This window comes from Felis catus, chromosome C1 (assembly GCF_018350175.1).
Source record: "Felis catus isolate Fca126 chromosome C1, F.catus_Fca126_mat1.0, whole genome shotgun sequence".
Lineage (NCBI taxonomy): Eukaryota > Metazoa > Chordata > Mammalia > Carnivora > Felidae > Felis > Felis catus.
The window spans coordinates 215,699,216-215,712,645 of record NC_058375.1 but is presented as its reverse complement, the minus strand read 5'-3'; the positions used below and the strand labels follow the sequence as shown (position 1 = coordinate 215,712,645).

At 55.0% G+C, this 13,430-nt stretch overlaps 1 protein-coding gene, 1 non-coding gene and 1 pseudogene across 2 annotated transcripts; all 3 read left to right on the top strand.

Moving 5' to 3' along the window:
- The first annotated feature begins 1,005 nt into the window (after nt 1-1,005).
- On the top strand, nt 1,006-5,191 carry ARL4C (ADP ribosylation factor like GTPase 4C). The gene has a single exon (XM_011285620.4). The coding sequence runs from the start codon at nt 1,582-1,584 to the stop codon at nt 2,158-2,160; it is 579 nt and encodes a 192-aa protein (XP_011283922.1). The 5' UTR covers nt 1,006-1,581; the 3' UTR covers nt 2,161-5,191.
- Nucleotides 5,192-5,510: 319 nt separating this feature from the next.
- On the top strand, nt 5,511-5,583 carry TRNAK-UUU. Its single transcript has one exon. It is a non-coding gene; the product is annotated as a tRNA-Lys (tRNA).
- Nucleotides 5,584-12,744: 7,161 nt separating this feature from the next.
- LOC111561990 lies at nt 12,745-12,899 on the top strand (annotated as a pseudogene).
- Nucleotides 12,900-13,430: the final 531 nt, after the last annotated feature.

Genomic DNA, 13,430 nt, shown 5'->3' with positions numbered 1-13,430 from the left:
AACCAGAATGAAAGGCGCTGCACTGGAGTGAAGGGACATGGAAACCGGGGAAGGGGAGCTGGTGTTGATTGTAACCCACGGTGCCATCTACTCCAAGCCCGGGACTCATTTTCAAAGTTTCAGGCCCCAAGAGCCTCTGGCGCCCCAAGGGAGGCGTGGTTCACCTGTGAGCAGGTGGGTCTCAGGTCTGAGTGGAGAGGCAGACCGCGCTCCCTCATGATAAGGCTCCCGAGGATGCCCGCACTGTTTGTGGCAGCCTAGAGTGCCGTCTGGGAAAGGTGAGTCGTCTAAGCCATCTGGGAAGCAAGGCTTGTGGCCTAGGGTGCAAATGCCTCTCCTTCACGGTGGCCCCCACAAGGCCAGAAACGCTGGACCTTGGGGGCTCCGTGGGCGCAGGCCTGGGCTCGAGGCGCAGCAGCGGCCCTGGAGCCCCAGGAAGAAAGCGATACAGGCCATCATGGAGGGCCGGGGCCCCCGGGCACCGCAGAGGGCGCGAGAGTGGGGTGCGCCCGGGCCGGGACAGGCGCGGGGTGCAGGCTGGCGGCTGCCTGAGGCCCGCGCCTTCCTTGCTCCTCTCCCGGGGGCCTGACCACACGGCCCCATCCCCCCCCCCGCGGGGCCCTCTACGCCCACCCGGGAGCTCCCCAGCCCCAGGGGCGGAAGCTGTCCTCGCCTGCCCCCTCTCGGGCCTCCGGGCCGCTCCAGGGCCGGCTGAACGGGGACCCCCCCGAACCCGCTCCCCGAGGCAGGCTGTGCGGCCCGGGCTCGGAGGCTGGGGGTTCCGGGAGCCTGGAGCTATTTTCATCCGATGCGTCAGCCGGCCCGGGAGGAAGAGTCGGCCCCGGGCCCATTGTCTGCGCGCGGCGAGGGAGGGGGACGCGGAGGGCGATTTCGAACGCTCGGAAGGCGCGAAAGCCGCGCGCGGGGAGGGGAGGTGCTCGGCGGTCCGGGGGCGGCGGGGGGCGGGGCCCGAGGGGCGGGGCCGGGGGCGGGGCCGGGCGCCCTCCCGCCGCTGCAGGCTGGCGGCGGCGGCGGCGGCGGCGCGGGGACTGCGGGGGACAGCCAGGCAGCCGCGCGGGTAGCGACGCCCGGGGAAGCCCGCGCCCCGCCTGCGCCTCCGAGGCGCGCCCGGGAGCGGGAGCGGCCCCGCGGCCCTCCCAAGGCAGAGGCGAGCGCCGGGAGCCCGGAGCCCGGAGCCCGGAGCGGGCGGGCAGGCGGAGAGCCGGGCAGCGGCCGGAGCGCGGGGGCGCGGCCGGAGGCAGCCGCAGAGCGAGCCGGGGCCGGGGGGAGGGCGCCGGGCGCGAGCCCCCCCCTGCGCGGCCGCCGCGGAGGCGGCTTCGCGGAAGACAAAAGCCCGCCGGAGAGACGCGATGCCCGGCCGGCGGGGGCCCGGGGACCGCGGCGTCTGAGCGCGCCGAGCCGAGCGCCCCCCCGGGGGGGCCGCCGAGGCCGGGCCGGTGCCCGCGGCGGAGGGCGACAGGGGCTGGCCCAGGTGCTCCCGGCCGCTTCGGGCCGCGTAGCTGCTCGGGGGGCGGCGCCCTCCCGCCGCAGCCGCAGTGGCCGGCGCCGCAGCCAGGAGCCATGGGCAACATCTCCTCCAACATCTCGGCCTTCCAGTCCCTGCACATCGTCATGCTGGGCTTGGACTCGGCCGGCAAGACCACGGTGCTGTACCGGCTCAAGTTCAACGAGTTCGTGAACACGGTGCCCACCATCGGCTTCAACACCGAGAAGATCAAGCTGAGCAACGGCACGGCCAAGGGTATCAGCTGCCACTTCTGGGACGTCGGCGGCCAGGAGAAGCTGCGGCCGCTCTGGAAGTCCTACAGCCGCTGCACGGACGGCATCATCTACGTGGTGGACTCGGTGGACGTGGACCGGCTGGAGGAGGCCAAGACGGAGCTGCACAAGGTCACCAAGTTCGCCGAGAACCAGGGCACGCCGCTGCTGGTCATCGCCAACAAGCAGGACCTGCCCAAGTCGCTGCCGGTGGCCGAGATCGAGAAGCAGCTGGCGCTGCACGAGCTCATCCCGGCCACCACCTACCACGTCCAGCCGGCGTGCGCCATCATCGGCGAGGGCCTCACCGAGGGCATGGACAAGCTCTATGAGATGATTCTGAAACGCAGGAAGTCCCTCAAGCAGAAGAAGAAGCGGTAATGCGCCCGGCTGTGTTCGGGAGCGAGCGGGGAGCGAGCCGGGGGCGAGCGAGGGAGCGAGCAAGTCAGGGATGGATGGATGGATGGATGGATGGATGGATGGATGGATGGACGGATGAACGAAGGAGCATCCGCGCCCGCGAACAAAGACCGAGAACCAAAGCTATGCTTCGAATTTTTAAAACGGAGTCTGTGCACCCAGACGCAGGACTAGTGACTTAACCTGGGTGTGTATACCGAGTTGCCAGCCTGCCCTCGATCGGCCCCCACCCCCAGCTCAGGGGACCTTTTGTCTGAACGCCAGAGCTACTAATGGGTGGGGGGCGCTGGGGAGTGGACGCGCCTGGCCTGCTGTCCGCCCCTCCCGGCCCAGGTGGAAAACTCGGATGTCAGAGACAAAAGCGATCTCTTCCGCCGCCCGCCACAAGTTGGGCTGCCCCGCCCTCACTGGGGCTCCCACCTGTGAGTCACCTGAGGTATGCGGCTCCCAGAACCCTGGGAGCACCTATCTGGGGGGCAGGTTGGCAGTGGGAGGTGCTGGGGGGGGGGGGAACGGCCTCCCCCTGCATTCGTGGGCTCGGGAAGCCGGATAGTTTTATGTCACAGGGCAGGCCCCTGTTGAAATTTCATTTGTCCTGCTCTGGGCCCCAAACGAGGTGGTGGTGATTTGGGCCATCAGAGGACTGCCTGGAACAATACAGCAGCCCGAGAGCGTGGGGCGCCGCGCTGGCCTTGGCCGGGGGGATGGCCACAAAGCTGCCCCTTTCCTGGTGCTTTTATGGTGGCTACGGAAGACCAGTTCGGTTGAGAACTGCTTTTCAGCCTGGAATCAGACATCTTCCAGATGGTTTGGACCCTGTCCATGTGTAGGTCATTATCACACAAAGAGACCAATAAAAATTAAAAAAAAAAAAAAAACTGTTGGAGGTGGTGGCAAATGATATATTTACTGTTTGCAGGATAGTTAAAGGTTTTTAAAGGGTAAGGCTCTTCTTGGCGTAAATGCTGGATGGGGTGTGTGTGTAGATACAGGGACCTCCCTCTGTCCTGTGTAATCGGCATAAATACCTAGACCCATATGTGTGGAATCTTAAAAAATCTCTTAGCCTCCTGATTGGTTTGTATGAGCACACCAGCCGCAGATGTGTGCTGAATTGCAAGATGGTTTTTTGCAAGGCCGTCTCTTGTAATACGAACAGCTTGATGATGGGTTTTGGTTTTCAGACATGTTTTTAAGAAATTCTACAAATGAATACTCACCTTAGAAATATTCACCTTAGGAAAAGAAAAAAAAAAAAAGACTCCGCTCTGCCCTTTTAGATCCTTTTACGCTGCAAGTGGGGACGTGTTCAAATTTCTAATTTGGCTCATCGTGGCCTATCTGGTTTGAAGCATTTCATGAAAAATGTCTCGTTAGAGTATTTGATGTCATGCGCCAAAAACATAAAACCCCACCTTGTTGCAAAAGCCGACCTCGTTGCATGGATTTTAAAAGCCAAGGGAAAGCACAAGGAATGAGGTCCTTCCCAATCCATTCTTGTGGGAACTGGCCTGCTAGGCAAATGCAAACAATGAGTGCTTGGGATCAAAGAAAGCCTGTGATGTAATGATCACCTGTACTCAGGCACTTCGCGGTTTACTTGAAAGAGGCTTTGGAAAAATAGATAAAGCGAAAGAAGAAGAAATACATATTTTTAATAATGTGATTAAAAAATCCTTTATAATCAGGACTGAGTCTTAGTTTGCAGAAGCTGTCATTTACCCTGAGACACAGTATCAAAAAGGGAAACTTCTACTTACCGTTTGGTTTTCATTTCCTCTTCAAATTCATGTTCACAGGTAGAATTTTGCATATGCACACGCGCGCGCGCGCACACACACACACACACACACCCCACTGTGAGGAATTTCTTTACGAAGGAGGCCTATAGAGCAACTGGGCATGATCATGCTTGAGCATGTGAGGTCGTCAGATTATATACCCATGCCTATTGTCCATTACACTCAGAAAGTTAATTTAAGACCCAGAGGTGGTCCTGCTTTCCTGCTTGAAACCCAATTCTTACAGGAAACCTTTTAAAAGAGGAAACCTAGCAGGCCCATCATCTTCCTTTTATCTTTGGTCGGTGTATTTGGTACCTCCCCAAGGCTGGTATTTTTGTAGCAACTCAGTAGAAAAAATAGAGCTAAGCACTGTCAAAGCCTGCAGGATTTCGGTTTACGTTTCGACAGCGTAGTCACTGATTTCTAAATGGGCTGGTCCCATCATCTGAAGATTCTGTATAGAGTTATTAAAAAAAAAATCCCCATCCTCCTTTATTTTCTTCACATGTAACAATTTCTTATGCACTTTGACATTTTGGTAGGGCCACGCTATTGAGAGAATAATATATTTATTTTGTGACATTGACGATGCCAAATGCTGTAACCACCTCGTGCTAACCATCCTTAGGTTCGAGATCCCTGTTCAAGTCCCGTCATGCTTTACAAACGAAGCGAAATGACTTTGGTTTTTGCATTATCGATACTTAGGGGTGCAGTCAACTGTTAGTAAATTGTGCGGTCAAGTAAGGCCCCTGTGGTGTATCCACCAATAGTTAAGAGTCTCCGTTGATCTCTGTGGTGTTTGACCTAATAACAGCCCACTTTTGTCTCTGACCAAACAGAGGAAGCATGTGTCAAGTTACCTTGGCGTGGCCTTGGGGGGGAGGGGGGAAGTCCTCTCCAATATGGCATCAGTGATCTATTATGCCTCCTGCCCCTTTGAAGAATGAATGGGTTTCACACGGAGGAAGTTGGCCTCCCCACGTGAGCTTTCGAAAGGTTCTCCCCTAGACACAAGGAGGCCGGTTTTATTTCAAGCCGATTCTCTTCACAGATTCTCTGTCATGGTGTTGGGACTGTCGTCTCCTGGTTTTGGTTTTCCTTTCTGCTGCTGTAATTCTCTGTCCTGAACGTCCTCTTCTGGTCCTGTTCCCTTTTATATGCATATATGATGCTGTGAACAGAAATAAATTATTTATACAATCAAACGTTTGGGGAAGTTGTCTGGATGGTTTTTCAAGTTGCCCTTCTTTATTCCTAGGCCTTCTTTGGGGAGTGACTGGATGGCCTCTGGGGCCCGCCTGGGGCTGGATCAAGTCTCAGTTTTTCTGGCTTCCGTGTCCAGCTCTGTCCTGAGCAGAGGAGTGTGAGGGCTGGACTGCATCATACACCTGTGCCTGTCCCCCTATGCCTGCCGCCCTACGGGGTGCCTGTCCCTGGTCCTCCCAGATCCTTCAGGAAAAAGGCCTTCAGTGCCTCACCTGTCCTCGGCCTCTCAGTTTATTAAAAAAGGTCATGATTTGGGGTGCCTGGCTGGCTCGGTCGGTAGAGCATGTGACTCTTGATCTCAGGGTCGTGAGTTCAAGCCCCACGCTGGGCATAGAGCCTACCTAAACAGACAAAACAAGGTCATGATTGTTAATCATTTCAAGAATACCATGGGATTGTGTAAAATTGGAAGTCGCTATGTGCTAATAGAACATGAATCGTCACAAAGCTGCTCAGTGCCTAGATAGACCTCCTCTGCTCCGATCTGGGCTGAACCCAGAAGACATCCAGGACTTTGAGTCCTCTGCCGCAGAAGGTGCAGTGAAACCATCGTGTTTTGTATCTGTTGTTGGGGAAAGGCCTGCTTTCTTTCTTTCTTTCTTTTTTTTTTTTTTAACATGTATTTATTCTTGAGAGACAGAGCACGGGCGGGGGAGGGGCAGAGAGAGAGGGAGACACAGAATCTGACACAGAGCCGGACACGGGGCTCGAACTCACAAACTGCGAGACCATGACCTGAGCCGAGTCGGACGCTCAACCCACTGGGCCACCCAAGCGCCCCCCCCCCAAAAAGGCCCACTTTCTGAAGAAAAAGCGATTGGGGCTGACTCCGCAGCATTCTGACAGGGTCAACGCAGCCACACTCGTGAAGGCGCTCAGCAGATACCAGGCCACAAAAGCAAGGGCCCCTTGGGTCTTAGCTCAGGAAGCAAAAGGATCCAGTTTCAAATTTCAACTCCAGCGCTTAGGGCCTCCATCATTTTCCTCTCCATTTCTTAGCCTCTTGAGCCTCGATCTCCCCATCTGTAAAATGGGGTCATAGTGCGTGCTGGGGAGGAATAAACACAATCATAACTCGGCCCCAGGGCTCAGTCAGCAGCCCCAGCTTTGATCACGGGTCGCTAGCGACACGTGGAAAGCACCGTAATTCCACCCGACCACAAGCATTTAAGTCAGCTTGCTGCAATCTGCCTTTCACCCACACTTCTTGGTGCCCTTACGCTCTGGAACCTAGCCTGCACCCCAGGCCCAGGCAAGAGTGGAGTCCAGGAAGTGTCTGTGGACCATCCCGGGCGTGTGGTCTCCCCTTCCAGAGCTCTGCGAGGCTGGGTGAGGGGCCAGACGGAGCTGTGTGGACCACTGGGTCCGCTGCACCCATGGCCCGTCTCACCAGGCTATGAGCCCCCCGACAGGGTAAGGCCTGGCCCCGTGACAGCCAGTGCGGAAAACCACCTTGAGCAGGGAGTGAGTACTCCCTAATTATCGGCTGCATGACTGCATTCTCGTTGGTTAGTTTTCGTGGTAAATTTTAAACCTACGTACATTAGATGCATATAAACTTACGTACGTTACACAAAATAATTATTTCCCGTGACATGTCTGAATTAAGGTGAAAACAGACAAACTGTGAATATCGTTCTTCAAGATCACGGTCATGAGATGAATCACTGCTGTGACTTTGCAGAAGGAGGTTGAAACTTGTACACAGGGTGGAAACAGGTATGAGCCTAGGGGTTTTTCTTAAAAGATGAGCGAGGCTTGATTTTATCGTCCCTGTTGCTATAGAAGCTAATGTTTAGGAGCCAGATAACATCAGAAAGGCCACAGATGTGGGGCGCCTGGGTGGCTCAGTCGGTTAAGCCTCCAACTTCGGCTCAGGTCATGACCTCGAAGTGTGTGAGTTCGAGCCCCGCGTTGGGCTCTGTGCTGACAACTCAGAGCCTGGAGCCTGCTTCGGATTCTGCGTCCCCCTCTCTGTCTATCCCTCCCCCACTTGTGCTGCCTCTCTCTCTCAAAAATAAACAGACATTAAACTTTTAAAAAAGAAAGGGCACAGATGCCATTTTTAAGTCCTGACACCTGAAAACTTCTTGAAAACCTATTTAGGGATCAGTGCTCTCCAGATGAGTAAAAATACTAGAAACCGAAAGAAGACAAAACCTCAGCCCTTATTTTGTGGGGCCAGCCTTCATCCAATGGTACCAGGTGAGACTTGGCACCTGGGCAGTGTTGTTCATTTGATGTTTTCCAGGAAAGTCACCACAAACCGCCCCCTCCTGCACCCTCCTGCACCCTCCTGAGCCCCTGCACCCTCCTGCACCCTCCTGAGCCCCTGCACCCTCCTGCACCCTCCTTGCACTCTCCAGCACCCCTGCACCCTCCTGCACCCCTGCATCCTCCCACACCCTCCTGAGCCCTTGCTCCTGCACCCTCCAGCACTCTCCTGAGCCCCTGCACGCTCCTGCACCCCTGCACCGAGTACCCTCCCTGCACCCTTCTTCACCCCTGCACCCTCCTGAGCCCCTGCACCCCTGCACCCTCCTGTACTCCTGCACCCTCCAGTACCCTCCTTGCACCCTCCAGCACCCCTGCACCCTCGAGTACCCTCCCTGCACCCTTCTTCACCCCTGCACCCTCCTGAGCCCCTGCACGCTCCTGCACCCCTGCACCCTCCTGTACTCCTGCACCCTCCAGTACCCTCCTTGCACCCTCCAGCACCCCTGCACCCTCCTGCCAGGGGGGATCCTATCTGCACTGTGTCCAGAACTCACGCCCGCCACCATCGACACGCCAGAACAGAAGCCCAGAGCCTCGCCTTCCCTCCTCAGCAGGATCCAAGGTCCAGGAAAATCCAAACCCTCTGGTACCACGTTCCATCCCTGAAGAATTTTCTTTCCGGTATTTCCTTCAGGAGGCTGTTTGTGTCCAGGGCAATGCCTCCCCACTCCACACGGCCCCCGGAAGGGTGGACATGGGGTCTCAGTGCTCCTGCTTTGGGGTGCAGTCTTCACAGCCAGCTCTCTACCGGGGTCCCTCAGCAACGGTAAGAGGCTGAAGACCCCGGCCCCACCCATGCCTCGCGGTGTTTACAGAGATAAAGTGACGAAAGAGAGGAGAGCACAGAGCACAGGGCAGGTCCAGAAGCCTGCAGGTCAGCACAGCACGCCTGGACTGTGGCCCCTTCTCTGCTGGGCCGGCTCTGGGTTGCAGGGACATCCTGTTCCCCTTGCTGTTAGGGACGAGCTCAACCCCCGCCCCCCACCCCGCGTCCCCTCTGTGTCTTCACTGATGAGAACAACCAAAGCCGACTTCCAGGAGGAAAGCGTCTCTCCTCGCGAGATTCTGGGATGTAGAACCTTTAGTGCAAGACATTAAGTTACTCTTGGGGAAAATGAGCCTCCGTACCTCTGTCACTTTCAGGCTTCTGCTTCTAATGGCCACGCACGACTGTTCCCTCCTTAAACACTAACTCCCCGTGCAATTAATTTCAGCTGCCCGTGTCTCATGAAAGCTAAAACGATTTCAATGCATTATTTAAAAGTCATCATGGTAAGTAATGACAACCGCACCGGCTCCTTTCGTAAATATACTTCGGAGGCCGCTATTCTGCAGATGAACTTTCGCGTTGCTGTGTCATTTGCAGTGCGCTCGGATGCCGCGTCCATCACGTAAAAAAAAATGCTGTTAAAAATAATATCTGCAGGGGCGCCTGGGTGGCTCAGTCGGTTAAGCGTCCGACCTGAGTTCAGGTCACAATGGTGAGTTCGAGCCCCGTGTGAGGCTGTCTGCTGTCAGCACAGGGCCTGCTTCGGATCCTCTGTCCCCGCCCCCATCTCTCGCCGCCCCTCCCCCGCTCAAAGATAAATAAACAGCAAAAAATAATAATAATAATAATAATGTCTGCAAATAATCGTGACACCTGTTATGCTGGGGACGCTCCCCCAGGTGGGTGTGCCGGGAAGACTTGGAACGTGATTCTTGTCCTCAGATGGCTGACATTCTAGGGGGCGAAGCAAGGGGAAGGTATCACGTTGGCGCTGAACTCCGGTGTGAAACGTCCCCCAGTTTGACCAAACGGAAAGTCATGAATTCAACCAAGTTCACGTTTTCCATGCCCCTCCAGCCTGGGAGTAAAAGCATGGCACTCTGTCTCAGTGCGTGTCATCAGAAGACGCCCAGTCCCCCCCTCGATCTCCCTCTCTTGCCCTTTCTGAGATTTCCTTTGGAGGCGAGCTGATACGACTGTGCTAACTGCTCTGTTTTCTCCTTCCTTCCACCCCGTCCCCCGCCCACCACCGCCCCCGACTGCTTGCGGAAGTGTCCTTCTGGAAGCTGGGCTCAGCATGGCGGCCGCAGCGGCTGGCCCCCGTCCTGCTGACCCCCGTTGTGGCGCCCCATTCTCAATGGCCATCAGATGCTTGGTGACATGGCTCCCCAGTGTCTACTCCCACTCAGACACGCGGGGGTGGGGGCTGATCTGAGGGGCTGATCCTGAGCGGCCTCAGAATCCCCTTCTCACCTCACGCTGGTTCTCTCTCCCAGTGTGGACCCCCCCACCCCCGAACCTCAAAGTGCTGGGAAATCTGCCTTGGAATCCGTTTGCTACCACAGAGTGAGGGGTTTCTTGCAGAAGTTTTGAATAATGGCCACCTCCCCCGGAAATTCACTCCGGGCCTCAATTCTGCTCCACTTGCTTCCGTCTGAGCAAGTCACTGGGATGACGGAATGAGGGGCTGGAGAGTCGGAATGAGGCGAAATCCTCTGAGGCAGACACCGTGAGTTACCCACACACGAATCCGTGCCTCTGTCTACCTTTCTTGCAGGCAGAACCCCACTTTTACTTGGGGGTGCCCTCTGCCTGGCGACTATGTGCTCAGGGAAAGTGACTCTACGCTCAGCTTAAGGGGAGATTGGTCTGAGCCACAAAATTAATCAACTCTTCTTGCTTGGGATTTGTTTAGGGAAGGGTCCTGAGACCCAAGGGAAGGGTTTCCTGGAGAGGAATAAATGGATGGGCTTTGGAAAATCTTCCTTATGTTTTAACGTTGGATCATACAGCTCTCCTTTGCTGCTTCTGAATTTCAGTGAATGAAGATGTGATGGCTGGAGTGGCTGCAGCCACCTTGACACCATGTTGAGAGCCCACTCACCCACTGAGAACAGCAGGAGGGAAGTATGAAGGGTCTCAGATGACACTGTGGAGCTGCTGAAATACCCAACCCCGGCACCACCTGACCTCAGGACTTGCAGAAAATGACATGCCCTTTACTTGGGGTTTCGGCTACTTGTGGCTAAAACCTCTCAGCTGATAAGGTGTCTCAGACACCACCCCCACCCCTTCATTGTACGAAACACGTAGGGCTCCCCACCAGAGCTGCCGTGTGAGGGAAACCATCAACCCCCCTGCCAACAGATCACAGACAGATCGAGACCCACCTCGGTTGGCCCCGGCTCGGGGGACGGAAGGACTAACGTCTCGGCTCCTGGTTTAACAATTACCACCGGGGAGGTCAGGACATTCTGGCCAGGAGGGTGAGGCGCACCTCGAGGGTAATTCCAAGTAAGCAGCTGAGAACGCCATTAACGGTGAAGCCCTTTACCAGCGCTCATTTTCTGAAAAGAAATGATTAAGATAATATTACTTGCGACCATTCACGGAGCGTTTGTTTTATGCTGAGCAATGAGTTACGCACTTGACAGACTCACGTCATGTAATCCTCTCTGAAAGGCCATGAGGTAGATGGGTTCATCCTGCCGGTGCTGATGTGGACCTTCACGACACAGGCAGACAAACAGATGGGTAGACAGACAGACAGTCACAAGAACAATCACGGAGCACTTACGGGGCGCCGAGCGCTGGGCTGAATGCATGGGGTAGACATCCGGTCTGTGCCTCATAATAAACGTCGAGGGATAGGGACTATGTTTGTCACAGGCTTGGAAACTGTCGGGCAGTCTGACTTCGGAACCAGCCCCCCTACCGTGGGGCAGCCCTTCACAGCCTGGAACCGGGACCTGGCACAGGGAGAATGTTCCAGAAGAGCTGTGAAGTCAGTGAGCTTGAAATTAAGGCAGGGTCCGCACCGTCGCAGCTCAGAGACATGGCATGAGAGCACCCCAAACCAGTGCCTCCCCCACCCCACCCCCACCCATCTGGGGTCCGCTTTTCTAGTAAGTTCCCCATGATGCCCTTGCTGCTGTTCCCTGAATGTCGAAGCGTCAAAGCCATGCACTCCAAAGTAACTGTCCAACCTTGGCCTGTTGTCACACCCACGCCCCAGCAGGCTCGTGCCTGAGCTACGCTACTGACCTACCTCTGGAGCCGTGGCTCTCCACGGCTTCCAGAAAACAATGGTAGTGTCCTGAGACACCTTTGCTTGTCACAACTAAGAAGGTGGTGCACAGGACAGCCCACAACAGAGGACAGTCTGGCCCAGAACACCTGTAGTGCCTAAGCAGAGGACCCCTCCTCTATGGCCTTCATACTGACGGCTCCCTTTCCCTAGAACACCTTCCCCCGGGGCAGCTTCCTGGCCGTATCTCTCCCCAACTTCCCGTCTTTCCGCCCACACCTTCCCGTTTTCATTAAAACCCCCTTCCTACTCTCTCTGCCCTTCCCTGCATCACTCTTACCCGTGACATACTTTGTATTTTATTCCCACGGACATAAAATGAACTTATGCTCAATTATGTATTGATTGTCTGTCTCCCCCCTGTGTATGAGTTTCCTGTTGCCACTGTAACAAGTTACCCGAGACTCAGTGGCTTAAAACAACGCAAATGTATTATCTTACAGTTCTCAAATCACAAGTCCGAAAATCAAGGTGTCGGGAAAGGCTGCGTTCTTTCTGGAGGGTCTAGGGGAGAATCTGTCCCTTGCTTCGTCCAGCTTCTGGTGCCTACCTATACGCCTTCACTCGGGGCCACTTTCATTGCCAAAGTCGGCAGCACAGCGTCTTCAAAATTGTTTTAAATGCTTATTTATTTTTGCCAGAGAGAGACCGAAAGAGAGAGAGAGAGAGAGAGAGAGAGAGCACACAGGGGAGCAGCAGAGAGAGGGAGATAGAGAATCTGAGGCAGGCTCCTGTGCTGTCAGTGCAGAAGTAGACTCGGGGCTCGATCTCACGAACAGTGAGATCACGACTGGAGCTGAAATCAAGTTGGAAGCCCCACCAACTGAGTCACCCAGGTGCCTCAGTGTCTTAAAAAAAATTTTGTAATTTTTGAAATGTCTATTTATACTTGAGAGAGAGACAGAGTGCAAGCAGGGAAGGGGCAGAGAATATTTATACTTGAGAGAGAGAGAGATGTGAGCAGGGGAGGAGCCGAGAGAGAGGGAGACACAGAATCCGAAACAGGCTCCAGGCTCTGAGCTGTCAGCACAGAGCCCGGCACGGGGCTCGAACTCACGAACCGTGAGATCACGACCTGAGCCAAAGTCGGACGCTTAACCGACTGAGCCACCCAGGCGCCCATTAAAAATTTTTAATGGATCGCTTCTTGGCCTTTTGGCTAAGATCAAGTGTAAAAATTTTTAATGGGAAAAAAAAAAAGCTGTAAAGCTTATTATCGAACAAGTAATTGGTATCATCCTCAAGGATCCTTATTAACACAGTTCCATGCAGTTTGATGAAAATGATAGATTATATCAGTTTATAGAAAAGTGCTATTCTTTGACCGCTGCATTTGAACAGTCACGGAAAATGATGTCCCGAGTATATTTCATTAAGTTGTTAATGAGCTTCTGTTATCCGCCTTAATTGCCACAGCTCGGCTCCCAAGTGCTACAACCACATTTGAGGTGTCCTTTGGTAAAACGCGAGGGTAGAGCAGGTCTGGGAGAGAAGAACCAGCCCGATCTGTTGACCAAGAATTTCTAACATTTCTTCCTTCATTTCTCAGGCCTCAGGTTTTCACACCATCAGGAACAGGACGGATGCCCTGGTGCTGTTCTGTACTGCAACCGATTAGCGTCACAGTAAACTCAGGGCTCTTGTCCTAACTTCAGGCTATTGGCCGAATGAAAGTGTTTGAGGGGCGCCTGGGTGGCTCAGGCGGTCGAGCGGCCGGCTCCAGGTTTCGGCTCAGCTCATGAGCTCACAGTTCGTGAGCTCGAACCCCGAGCCTGGCTCCTCACCAACGGCGTGGAGCCTGCTTGGGATTCCACCTCTCTGTCCC